At 38.2% G+C, this 12,637-nt stretch overlaps 1 protein-coding gene across 1 annotated transcript; it reads left to right on the top strand.

The window, feature by feature from the left end:
• The first annotated feature begins 393 nt into the window (after window positions 1-393).
• LOC122292047 (ribose-phosphate pyrophosphokinase 1) lies at window positions 394-12,059 on the top strand. The gene is made up of 9 exons (XM_043100222.1): window positions 394-783; window positions 909-1,091; window positions 7,034-7,282; window positions 7,853-7,996; window positions 8,536-8,703; window positions 10,274-10,343; window positions 10,984-11,065; window positions 11,243-11,402; window positions 11,717-12,059. Exons 1-9 carry the CDS (start codon window positions 643-645, stop codon window positions 11,753-11,755), a joined length of 1,236 nt encoding a protein of 411 aa, XP_042956156.1. The 5' UTR covers window positions 394-642; the 3' UTR covers window positions 11,756-12,059.
• The last annotated feature ends 578 nt before the right edge of the window (window positions 12,060-12,637 follow it).

A 12,637-nucleotide genomic window follows, 5' to 3' on the forward strand; every position in this document is an offset into this window, starting at 1 on the left:
AAGTAGACCTAATTTTGATAATAGAATACATAAATTAGTAACTCAAGGATTTTGTTGTATTTATCGTTTATGGTATATTAATAACTAGTTCTAAAATATTCTCAATAAATTATAAATTATCCAAAAATATTTATTAATTTTAATTTTTATCTCAACTCATTATCTAAAATATATTTTACCAAAATAAAACTCGGCAAAATCGTGTTTTTTTCTAAGAAATTAGAAGATCTTGTAAATCTAGAAAATGATATGTGATAAATAATGGAAAACTCATAAATATCTGTAAGCTATTTGACAGAAAATAATGAGTTGGGTAAGAATGTAGTGAGTTAATTGGGAAAAAAAAAAACAAAACACCAAACCTATAATTATTATTTATTCCGGGGGTGGTTGTTCCCCGAGGCAGCACTTTAAATGGAAAAATATCACAAGAGAGTCGGAGGCAGAAAATGAATGGATGAGGCCCAACCTGAAATTCGTTAAACCCTGCTCTGCTCTGTTCTATTCTCGGAAATGAAGCAAATCATCTGAAGAAAATTTCAATTCTCGGAAATGAAGCAAGTTATCTGAAGAAAATTTCAAATTAACTAGCTTTTCTTTTGCTCTTTTTGAAGTTCGGAAGGATCGGAGAAAGGAAGAAACATGTCTTCCCTGTTTCAATCTGGCTCATCATCCATAGCTTCGTCGCTCACTTCTCGTTCTTCTCTACGCTCTCGGAGTTTGAGCTTGAATTTCTTCCCAAACAACTACAGCACTCGCATCCCAGCCTCCCAAAACTGCTTCGTAAGAATCGCTGCTTCTTTCTTGCTTTTCTCTAAATGCAGAGTCTTGGAATTGGTTTTTCTCATTTTCCTTTGTATTGGGAAATGATTTCCAGAGAATTGAGAATTCCCGTTATACTTTTTCAGAAGTGTAGTTTGGTGGAGCCTTTGAAGTATGAGAACGGGAGGCCCTGCATTCCAAGTCTTAGCAGTGAACTGCCAATTCCGAGTCGATTAGCTGCGAACACAGCCCGCTTGGAAGATGCGCCTGAAAAGAGTGAAACTCGGCTCCGGATATTCTCCGGCACGGCCAATCCCGCACTTTCTCAGGTCAACTTTGCGGTTCTGTAGCATAATCTCATTTCTTTTTGTAACATCATTGCAAGCGTTTTTTTTTTTCTTTTTAGTTTTTTCATCCTATCAGTAGGTGTATATATATACCTTCTTCCCAAAGCTGCATTGTGGGTTTTGCGTTACGATTCAATGTAGAATGGTTTAGGTTTAGGGCGATTGGGGATTGGTCCGTGAAAAATCAAAGGAAATAGATGCTGAACGAAAAACAGAGTAGCACGTTAAGTGCTCGACACAAGACTAGAGAGAATAACAGAATCTCTTTTCATTTCTCTTTCAGATATTTCCTTTCATTTCTTTACACAGTAATACCCATCCTTTTTATACACAATTTCTCATAACAGAATTTGATCATACAACTAATGGCACGGCTCATATTAATCAGCTTGTTACTATGGATTCTTCTAGAGCCTTGGACAGGTGGCCATCTTTTACTCGAGCTTTTTCCAAGTCTGATACTGGACTGCCTTCACAATTACTCTGTTTTGGTTTGCATAGCAGTGTAGTCTTATCACCCCCCCGCAAGTCAAGCGGCATTGGAGAAATGGTGAAGCTTGATCGAAGTAAGTTGAAGCGAGCTGTGGATAGTGGTTTAGTGAAGATATCGGCGAGCTGATCTTTGGTTGCAACAAAGGATACTTTCAAAGCTTTGGCAGCCACACGATCTTGCACAAAATGATAGTCAATCTCAACATGTTTAGTGCGTGAACGTAAAACAAGATTTACAGATAAGTAAGTGGCACCAAGATTATCACACCAAAGGGTTGGTGGATTGGGTAAGCAAATGCCAAGTTCACTAAGAAGTGATTGTAACCACAACAGTTCACAAGTTGTATTAGCGACTGCCTTATATTCGGCCTCAGTGGAGGACCGAGCTATGGTGGGTTGTTTCTTGAATCCCCAAGAAATGAGGTGAGAACCAAAGAAAATACAAAAGCCACCTATGGACTTGCGGTCATCAGGGCATCCGGCTCAGTCAGCATCAGAAAATGCACATAAAGAAAAGGTAGATGAGGCTGAAAAATGAAGGCCAAAATGTGAGGTGAGACGCAAATACCTCAAAATGCGTTTAACAGCTTGCGAATGGGTATGTCTTGGTTAGTGCATAAATTGACAAACCTTGTAAACTCAAATGAGATATTAGGACAACTGAATGAGAGGTACTGTAAACTTCCTACAACACTACGATAAAGATGGGGATCCTCAAAGAAGGTTCCATCCAACAATGTGAGCTTAGTGGAAGGGGACATGGGTGTGGAAACAGACTTAGAGTTATGCATATTGGTGTGCGCTTGAGCAAGTCTGAAACATACTTTGATTGAGACAAGAAAAGACCATTACTGTTACGATGAACCTCAATGCCCAAAAAATAATGAAGGGACCCCAAATCTTTTACTGGAAAATACGAACTCAAAACAGCAAGGAATTCTGAAATTAAGGATGAGCTAGAACCAGTTACTATAATATCATCGACATAAATTAAAACATATAGTGAAACAGGGGAATTATTGTAAATGAACAAAGATGAATCTAACTTAGAAGCATGAAAATCAAGAGAAAGTAATCTAGAACTTAATTTAGAGAACCAAGCCCTTGGAGCTTGTTTGAGTCCGTATATTGACTTACGCAGCTTGCAGACGTGGTTGGGAAAGTTGGGATTTACAAACCCTTGTGGTTGTTGCATGTATACAGCCTCCTCTAGGTCACCGTGTAGGAAGGCGTTTTGCACATCTAACTGATGTAGTGGCCAGCCGGAAGAAATGGCAATGGAAAGGAGTAGTCGGATTGTAATAGGTTTAACAACCGGACTGTAAGTTTCACTAAAATCAACACCAGCTTGCTGGTGAAATCCCTTGGCAACAAGGCGTGCCTTGCAACGCTCAAGGGACCCATCGGCTCGCCGTTTTGATTTTAGTACCCATTTGGAACCGAGAACGTTATGGGAAGAAGAAAATGGAACTAAGTCCTAGGTGTTGTTATGGAGAAGAGCTGCAAATTCAGAGGCAATGGCTGCATGCCACTCAGGATATTTTATGGCTTTAGTGAAGTTGGCGGGTTCCTCTAGAACTAGAAGAGGAACCGAACTGGTGAGATGGAGATAGGGTTTGGGTGGTGGATTTCGTGGCCAAGGAATGGTGCCATCTGTGTGGTGAATGAGTTTATGAATATTATGTTTGGAACGGGGGAGCATAGGATGGGTTGAAGAAGGAGGAGGTTGCAGTGAGGGTTGAGAGGAAGACGAAGGCTGCGGGTCATTAGAGTTTTTTGGAAGAGACGATGACCTAGTGTTTGTGGGTGGGGATTATGGATCGGGTGAAGTAATGATGGGAGCTATGGGGGCTGAGTCTGAGAGGGATGATGGGCTCAAATGAGATGATGAAGTGTTAGTGATGGGCTGAGAAGATGAGGGCCTAGTGGAAAGAGAGGAATCGGATAAGCATATGGACGAAGGTGATGTAAAGGAGGGCGTGATGTAGGGCCCAATCATTTGAGCTGGTGTTTTGACTGGTGGAGTTGAACACGGAAGCTGGGTTTGTTGGAATAGAAACACATATTCTTGAAAGTGAACATCTCGAGAGGTGTAAATTCAACCCGTGGGGAGATGGAGACATAAATAACCCTTGTGATTGGGGCTATGGCCTATGAAAACACATGGTTTTGAACGATAGTCCATTTTGTGATGATTATATGGTCTCAAGTTGGGCCAACATTGGCACCCAAAGGTTCGTAGAAAAGTATAATCGGGTGGATGAAGATATAATTTCTCAAAGGGAGATTTGTAAGTTAGAATTGGTGTAGGCATTCGATTTATGAGAAAAACTGAAGTTAAGAAGGCCTCAGCCCAATATTTTTGTGGAACCGATGCATGGGCCATTAGTGAAAGCCCAGTTTCGACAATGTGTCCATGTCATCTTTCAATTGTGCCATTTTGGGCATGGGAGTATGGGCAAGTTACTTGATGAACAATTCCAATGGTTTGGAAAATATTATGAAGAGGCCTAAACTCACCTCCTCCATTAGTTTGTACCGAAGCAATAGATAAGGAGAAATAATTATGAACTTAGTTAAGAAAGGCCATGAAAATTTTTTGGACATCAGATTTAGCTTGAAGAGGAAACAACGATATATATTTTGTATTGTCATCCACTATTGATAAGTAAAAACAACAACTATTAGAGGACAGCACAAGTGCCGGACCCCAAACATCCAAAAACAATAATTGAAAGGCCTACTAGACTTAGATGAAGAGGGGGATGAAGGAGAGAATGAGATTTGGCTTGAGGACAGCTTGTGCATGGTAGAAAACGGCTACTGGTTGTGGTGGGAAGCTTATATTTATTGATGGTAAGAGAGGTTGTACGAGGACTCGGATGACCCAGACGGGAGTGCCAAACTAGTGGTGAAGTGCTTTCACCGATCAATGCTTGAGGAGATGGATTGGTAGACAAGGTGGAAGGCATGGTTGGGACATCAGTAGGTAGCACGTACAACCCATCCTTAACGCTGCCCTGAAGGAGTTCCGCCTGGGTGTGCAAATCCTTCACAAGAAAGAAATGAGAGTGAAATTCAAAGAAGACAGAGTTGTCTATGCAAAACTGTCTGACCGAGAGTAAATTTCGTGTAATTGAAGGAACATGAAGTAATTTTTGTAAAAGAAAAGTATGAGAAGGTGAGTGAAGGTGAGCAGAACCAATATTTTGGATGGGAAGATTAGAACCATCTCCAATGCTGACTTGGTCAGACCCCTGATATGACGTTGCATCCAAGTTGAGATTAGCAAAATCTGCAGTGAAGTGATTTGTGGCTACTGTGTCCGGGAACCACATGCTAGTGCTGGGCGTAGATGGTGGATTCAAAGATGTAAAGTGTGCAGCAAGGGAAGCAGGGGGTGGTGTCTGAAAGGCCTGATCAAATCGGTGATAACAGACTGCTGCTGTATGTCCAGGTTTCTGACACACTTGGCAGACAGGACCACCACGGCCTCGTCCAGTGAAATGAGAAGTGGAGCCACCTCTATAAGTACCACTGCCACGCCTTCCACGAGAGAAGCCTCCACGACCACGATTGGAAGGATTAGTGGCAGGAGCCTATCGAGTAGTGATATTTGTTGCAAGAGGAGTACCTGCAAGAAGGGAGTTAGTCTGATGTGCAAGTCTGGATTCATGATTAAGAAGATAACTAAACACTTGTGGGGTGGAAAGGGGTTCAGGTCGAGTGGTGATGGAAGTAACCAAGGACTCATAGTCATTGCCAAGACCAGCAAGTAAGTAGGTGATAAACTCTAAGAAGGATAAGGGTTGGCCAGCTGCACCAAGATTTGCAGCAAGAGAAGTGGCTTTGTTGAAATATGTGGTGATAGAGTCCGACCCTTTTTTCATTGTTGCTAACTGATACTGAGCTTGAATGATGTGAGTGGAGCTTTGAGCAGAAAAGAGGGTATGGAGAGTAGTCCAGACCTCATGAGAGGTGGTACAATTTAGGACTTGGGCGAGTACAGAATTGGTGAGGGAAGCGTTGATCATGGAGATAAGGAGTTGGTCTTCTAAAACCCAAGCAGAGTGTTCTGGGTTAGGTGCATTGGCGATGGTGGGAGGGTGGGGTGGGTTGGACCCATCAACAAAGCCGAAAAGCTTGTGACCTTTGAGGAATGGCACAATTTGTGCCTTCCATAACAAATAGTTATCAATGGAGAGTTTAACGGTAACACAGTGAGTGGAGGAATTGATAAGAGTTGTGTTGAGGGAGGGAGGGAGGGAGGGAGGGAGGGAGAAGAGGGTGGGGAAACCGAAGAGGATGAGGAGGAATCGGCTATATGGATCGACGAGAGCTAGACGTTAGTCTTGTAATAGCTCTGGTACCATGAAAAATCAAAGGAAAAGATGCTGAACAAAAAACAGAGTATCACATTAAGTGCTTGACACAAGAGTAGAGAGAATAACAGAATCTCTTTTCATTTCTCTTTCAGATATTTCCTTTCATTTCTATACACAGTAATACCTATCCTTTTTATACACAATTTCTCATAACAGAATTTGATCATACAACTGATTGTACGGCTCATATTAATCAGTTTGTTACTACGGATTCTTCTAGAGCCTTGGACAGGTGGCCATCTTTTACTCGAGCTTTTTCCAAGTCTGATACTGGACTGCCTTCACAATTACTCTGTTTTGGTTTGCATAGCAGTGTAGTCTTATTACTCCGAAAGGTGTATCAGGAATATAATTATGAAAACGGGCACCATAAATTTTGCGATTGTTGTTGAATATTTCCATCATCATATAAAAATAAATACTGGACATCACTGAATGTTCGTTTGTGCACATCCACAGCTACTCTCTCTCTCTCTCTCTCTCTCTCTCTCTCTCTCTCTCTCTCTCTCTCTCTCTCTCTCTCTCTCCTTTGATGTCTTTGTCGTTATTTCTTTGATTACACGGGAACCATTAGCAACGTCATGACTGCAATAAATCAGATTATCACAATTCTATACTGTAGGATTGAATTCGCTGAATTGTAATTGCACAGTAACTAGTTGATTTTATTAAAATCAAACACCGTGAGAGTTAGGGGTGGAGATGTTGAGGAGAGATGACGTTTAAAGAAGCTTGCTGGTAATAGATGGTGGTGTTGCGTGAATATTATTTTTTGTAATAGATATTTTTTCTTTTTATTTTCGAATCTTTGGATTAGAGAGATAAATGAATGTTTGACCAATAAAGGAGACATCTAGCTGTCCTTCACCTGGAGGTGGGGAATATAGCAAATCCCCGTATTAAAGAATAAATCATTTGATGCTTTTGGATTTCTTTCCTCTATAATATGACATTTTATTGTTTAACTATTTTTTGAATTTTTTTTTGAATTATGATGTAGATATTTAGTATGTATCTATTCACGATGCATCTTTGTGAATTCGATAGGAAATAGCATGCTACATGGGTCTGGAGCTTGGAAAAATTAAGATAAAACGTTTTGCTGATGGTGAGATATATGTTCAGTTGCAAGAGAGTGTCAGAGGGTGTGATGTCTATCTTGTGCAACCCACATGTCCTCCTGCAAATGAAAATCTTATGGAGCTTCTGATAATGATCGATGCTTGTCGAAGGGCATCAGCTAAAAATATTACTGCAGTGATTCCATATTTCGGATATGCCAGGGCCGATAGAAAGGTGACTGAGTAATTAGCAAAGAATCTCAAAAGTGAACTCATCTAATTTTAGATCAAGTGTCATGTGGAAACATGCTTTTCTGTCTATCAATACTAGTTGAAATTGTTCACCCAGATGTCTGGATGAAGAACTATTGCTGTACACTGCTCATGGATCTGGTTTTGATAATCTTCTCCCTGTAGTAGATCAGGCCTTAGAATCATATAAATTTTATGGTATGGTTTCATGGCATTCATAACTTGCAGTTGGGTCCTGATTACATCACTTATCAGTGATTAATTCAATTGCTAGTGTATTTTTGCTTTTAAGTATCCATTTCCCGAATTATAATTTAATTAACATTGTGAAGTCTGAAGAAAAACTTGATCTGCTACCAAGTAGGAAATTGTAAAGAGCATAAATTGGTGAAAGAAGTGTTGTTACAAAAGAAGCATAAGATAATCATTAGCTTCTGAGTATGCATTTTGTGTAAGTTCTGCTGGAGCTGGTTGTAGTCAATGCTGATATTTAAAATTACTCTTTATTGAGTTCAAGTTTATTTTACACAATCTCCAAGTGTTGTCCTTTCAGACTCAAGGGCGTGAATCCATTGCGGCCAAACTAGTGGCTAATTTGATTACAGAAGCAGGTGCAAACCGTGTTCTTGCTTGTGATCTCCATTCAGGGCAGTCCATGGGCTATTTTGATATTCCGGTAGATCATGTATATGGTCAGGTAAGAAACCCATGCTACTTGCATTTCATCTATATATATTATACATAGACAAGGGTGCTTGAGTTTGAAAAGGATGTCCTGTCCCTGACACAGCTGCCCGAAGTCAAGTCCAATCAATATAAAGTTTGGCTTCAATGAAAAAGCCAAAAGAGAATATTTAGATCCCTTCTGCCATAAACGTCTTTACTTTACATTCAATTTAAATTCCCAAAAATGACCTCATAGAGTTTTTTTTTTAGAAGATCGTGAATCATTCAAGATAGTTGATTCTCAATATCAAAGAAAATTGACTTTGGCTTTTCAAGTTTCAGTTCTGTTAATAATTGGACCCTACTTGATTTTTTAGCATCCCAAGAGGGACTTCTTTTGTTTTTCTCGAGTGCCTTCCTTAATTATAAATTGAAGATACCTAAGTTCTTTGGCTCTCTCAACTGCATCAGTCTTTCTGCATACTTGCATGTGTGATCTATAGAAACGTTGTCAGGAACCTTAAAAGTTGTTTGATCAATTGTTATATTTGTTTCTTTGTGCATCTCCAGCCTGTTATACTTGATTACCTTGCCAGCAAGTCTATTTGCTTTGATGATCTAGTAGTGGTCTCACCAGATGTTGGTGGTGTTGCTAGAGCTCGTGCTTTTGCCAAAAAGTTATCTGATGCACCTCTTGCCATTGTAGATAAAAGGCGTCATGGCCACAACCTCGCAGAGGTAGGACCTACAGTAATTTAAATTTAGGGCTCATTTGGACACTTGATATATCTCATAATTCTATGAATAGTAGTGAAATGATTTGAGTTAGATGTTTTATTGGATTTTGGGAAAGGAAAGAGAGAAAGTTGGAATAAAAATATTATAAAGTTAAAAAATTGTTTGAATATAATATATATTTTGAAAATTAAAAAAGTTGTGTTCTTTTTTGTGTTTTGTTTGGAAGTTTGGGAAAGTTGTATTGGATTTTATGTTTGGATAATGATTAGGTAATGATTAGATGAAAATGTTGAAAATTTAAACTTGAAAAGTGTTTTTAGTTTGAGTGACGTTTGGGAAGGAATTATGAGAAGTTTTGAGAATATTTGAGAATATCTAAGTGTCCAAACGTGCCCTTACTTGATCTCTCTACTTCTTTTTAATCTCTTGTTGAAAAATCCTAAAGCTCATATGTTACATGTTGCCTCAATGAAATATGAGGTATGTTGGGGAAAAAAAAGTGTTCTTTCCTCTATGCAGTTTACCATGCCCTCATGTGTTTATCTGATTTAAATTTTAATGTAACTGTTACTGTTTAAGGTTTCCATTTTCAGTTCCAAATGTTACTCAGTGCTATGCTTTAAAAAAACAATTAGAATAAATTTAAGTTCAAATATCAATAAGATATCTACAATAGAACTTAATCGGCTTAGCTCTTAACAGGGTGTTTTCTCTTGTATACTTCTTGTATTTCTTTGGTAGTATCAATAAATTTTATTTTTACATTAAAAAAAATGTATCAATAAGAAATGAAAGAAAAATATTGTGAAATGGATTTGGCAAGAAATTTTATTTTTACATATAAAAAAATATATCAATAAGAAATGATGACATGGATGGTTGTAATTATTTTAGTAATTTTTGGACAATGCCCCCTCTGATTGGGCTTACTTGAGATCCATCCTTGTGCTTTTTTCTTTTTGTTGAAAAAAAAAAAAACCCGTGTGCTATGCTCAAGTGAGGAAGTTGGACCTCTGTTCTATAACTATATTTGTGTATAAGCTTCAATTGTGTTATTTTCTAACAATTGCATGTTGTATGATTATTTCATGCGCACATGCATATTTTTGTTGACTTTCTACATGTACCAAATTTTCTAGATCTGAACCAAAATGCTCCAGATTTCCAAGTCCACTTCTACTTTCGTGTTTACTGCAATGAGACACATCCCATTTCTTTAATGAAATAAACCATATATTCTTTTAAGGTCATTACCTTGAGAGGTGATCCTGCCAAAGGAGGGTCTTGGGTGGTAATTATGATTTAATGCAAAGAATAGTTGTTCTTATGAAAATTTTCTAGGTTATTCTCTTGTTTGATACCTTTCAAAACTTTTTGTATAGGTTAAGAATTATTAATGAGATTACATTATTTATCAAAAAATAATATTCATGGAAAGCTATGAGAGCACTGCCCAAATAAACAAAGAGCATACAGGAGATGCACCTAAAAATCAAAAGGAAAAAGGACGAGGACCATTCTGAACAGCCATCTTCAGATCCTGAAACATATGGTGAATGTCATCTTGCAGGTGATGAATCTCATAGGTGATGTGAAGGGAAAAGTAGCAGTAATGGTGGATGACATGATCGACACAGCCGGTGTGTCTTTATGCCCTCACTTCTGCCTTTATGAGTTAGAAAATGATCAATAAAAGTAATTAGATGTGGCAGTCTTAAAATTCTTGCTTGTTTTGGTAAAAATATTTTTCTAGAGAATCCCGCACCTGTATACTTAAATGACTTAGGTGGACATTCTTCAAAGAAATACTTTTTATCTCCCTCTCTCCTCCACTCTCTCTCTCTCTCTCTCTCTCTCTCTCTCCCCCCCCCCCCCCCCCCCCCCCAAAAAAAAAAAAAAAAAACCCGTCTCTCTCTGTCTCTGGGTGGGGTGCAGGGGGTGGAGTTGAGGATCAGAGCAAGAAGTATACAGACCATTAATGATTTTCATCTTGTTTACAAAATTTATGAAAACTGGAACAGTGTAGGGTGGTCAAAATAAGGTTGTGGGAGCAGAGGCATGATTATATCAGACACAACAATGACATATCGAACAGGGTGGCGATATTATAGTGATGTGGTGAAGACAATAATAGTAGTGGCATGCTAATAGTGATTATGATGGCAACACTGGCAGTGTATTTAGTTATCTGGAGATTGACCCGATTGCTCATATTTTCTTAAGTCTTAATTATTGTTGCTTTTCTTTGTTATCTGTGTAACTGTGTCTGGTGGGTTACAGGGACTATTTCCAAAGGTGCAGCTCTTTTGCACCAAGAGGGGGCCAGGGAAGTCTATGCATGCAGTACACATGCTGTTTTTAGGTATATGGATCTTTCTACATGAATATTCTCTTTTATTCATCCTGGCATATTGTAAAAGAAAATGTCCGCAGAAGAAGAAGAAACTATCAAATAGGAATTTAGGGAATTTGATAGATGCAATCAATACTTGTGTATGTTGTTAACATTCAATTTATTGCATTGTTTTTCCGTTTGCAGTCCTCCCGCAATTGAGAGGTTATCAAGTGGTTTGTTTCAAGAGGTGATCATAACAAATACGATTCCGGTGTTGGAGCAAAACTATTTTCCTCAGCTAACAATCTTATCAGTAGCAAACCTCCTTGGGGAAACCATATGGCGTGTTCATGATGACTGCTCTGTAAGTAGCATCTCTGTCTAAAATTAATGAGAACCAAAATACCCATAAATTTGAATTTTGAATTTATGAAAAGTTTGAAGTTTTAGAGTACACAAATTAGCCAAAACTAGAAAATAAAAGAATAAAGAAGGCAGGCAACCTGTATGTTGTTCCATGTCGTTGGATTTTCCGTGTGTGTTAATGGCTTAGTGCTCCCTCATTCTTTTCTAACTTGGATCATTTGAGGATATTAGTATTCGTACCTAAAAGAAGGTTTTTTAATGGTCTGATTTATAGTATTGAGAGTAATTTCATTGAGTTTTTCTGATTGTCAGGGTGGCTTTGAACCTTATTCCAGTTTGGGTATTGACTGATGATTTACGTGGTCTGCGCTCATTTCGCTGCGTTCGTTGCTGTTGCTAGCTGCCTTGTTACAAACACAAATTAATAGTGAACTCAAAATGTAATAGTGAGGGCACCTCTGCTTTTCAGCTTGTTTCTAAAGGTTTTAGTCGAGGTTTGTGGATAGGTTCTTTTTAATAGTTTGAATAAGTGTTTTAAATACCGTACCGTACGAGTACGGTCAGTATATTCTGTACTGGCCACTGGTCCGGTACAAATATTACACCTGTTTCGTATCGTCTCAAATACCGGCCAATATTTCGGCTTTTTTTTTTATTCTTTTTCAAACTACAAGTTCATTTTTTTATCCCAAATTTAGACCAGGCTATTTATAATATATATATATATATATATATAAACTATTATTTTAAAATATAATTTATATATATAATTTATTCATATATAGACTATTCTGAAATGATACACGAAATGGTATCGATACTGAAATATTTCATTTTAGTGCCTTGACTAGTACAGCCTCTGTTATGCAGTACGGTATTCCAAACTTTGGTTTGAATCCAACCTTTTGTTGGTTTTTCATGTATTCTGAGATTTGAATACTCCCAACTATTATTATTTTTTGAGAAAGTGGCAAAGTAGTAAGAATGCCTTATATTCAGATAATGATAATTGGATTACTGACGATCTCAAAGTTGCGAACTATCCCTGATTTTATTTTATTTATTTCCACTTTTAATTTTCGAGTTTCAGTGGATTTAGTGATGTTCAAATATCGCTGGCTCGGTTTTTTTATTTTTTGGATCAGCTTATACGGTGTTTAATACGTGATTCCTAGCCACCGGAGGAACTTTTGGGTCTGCAACTGGAGTCTAAAAAATGGGGGGGAAAAAAAA

The sequence above is a fragment of the Carya illinoinensis genome, chromosome 13 (genome assembly GCF_018687715.1).
Source record: "Carya illinoinensis cultivar Pawnee chromosome 13, C.illinoinensisPawnee_v1, whole genome shotgun sequence".
NCBI lineage: Eukaryota > Viridiplantae > Streptophyta > Magnoliopsida > Fagales > Juglandaceae > Carya > Carya illinoinensis.

Bases quoted from the DNA above. Each gene is read 5' to 3' on its own strand.
- LOC122292047 (XM_043100222.1), top strand. From the start codon at position 643: ATGTCTTCCCTGTTTCAATCTGGCTCATCATCCATAGCTTCGTCGCTC. The intron at 784-908 runs GTAAGAATCGCT...ATACTTTTTCAG, and splicing joins CAGCCTCCCAAAACTGCTTC to AAGTGTAGTTTGGTGGAGCC. The intron at 7,997-8,535 runs GTAAGAAACCCA...GTGCATCTCCAG, and splicing joins TAGATCATGTATATGGTCAG to CCTGTTATACTTGATTACCT.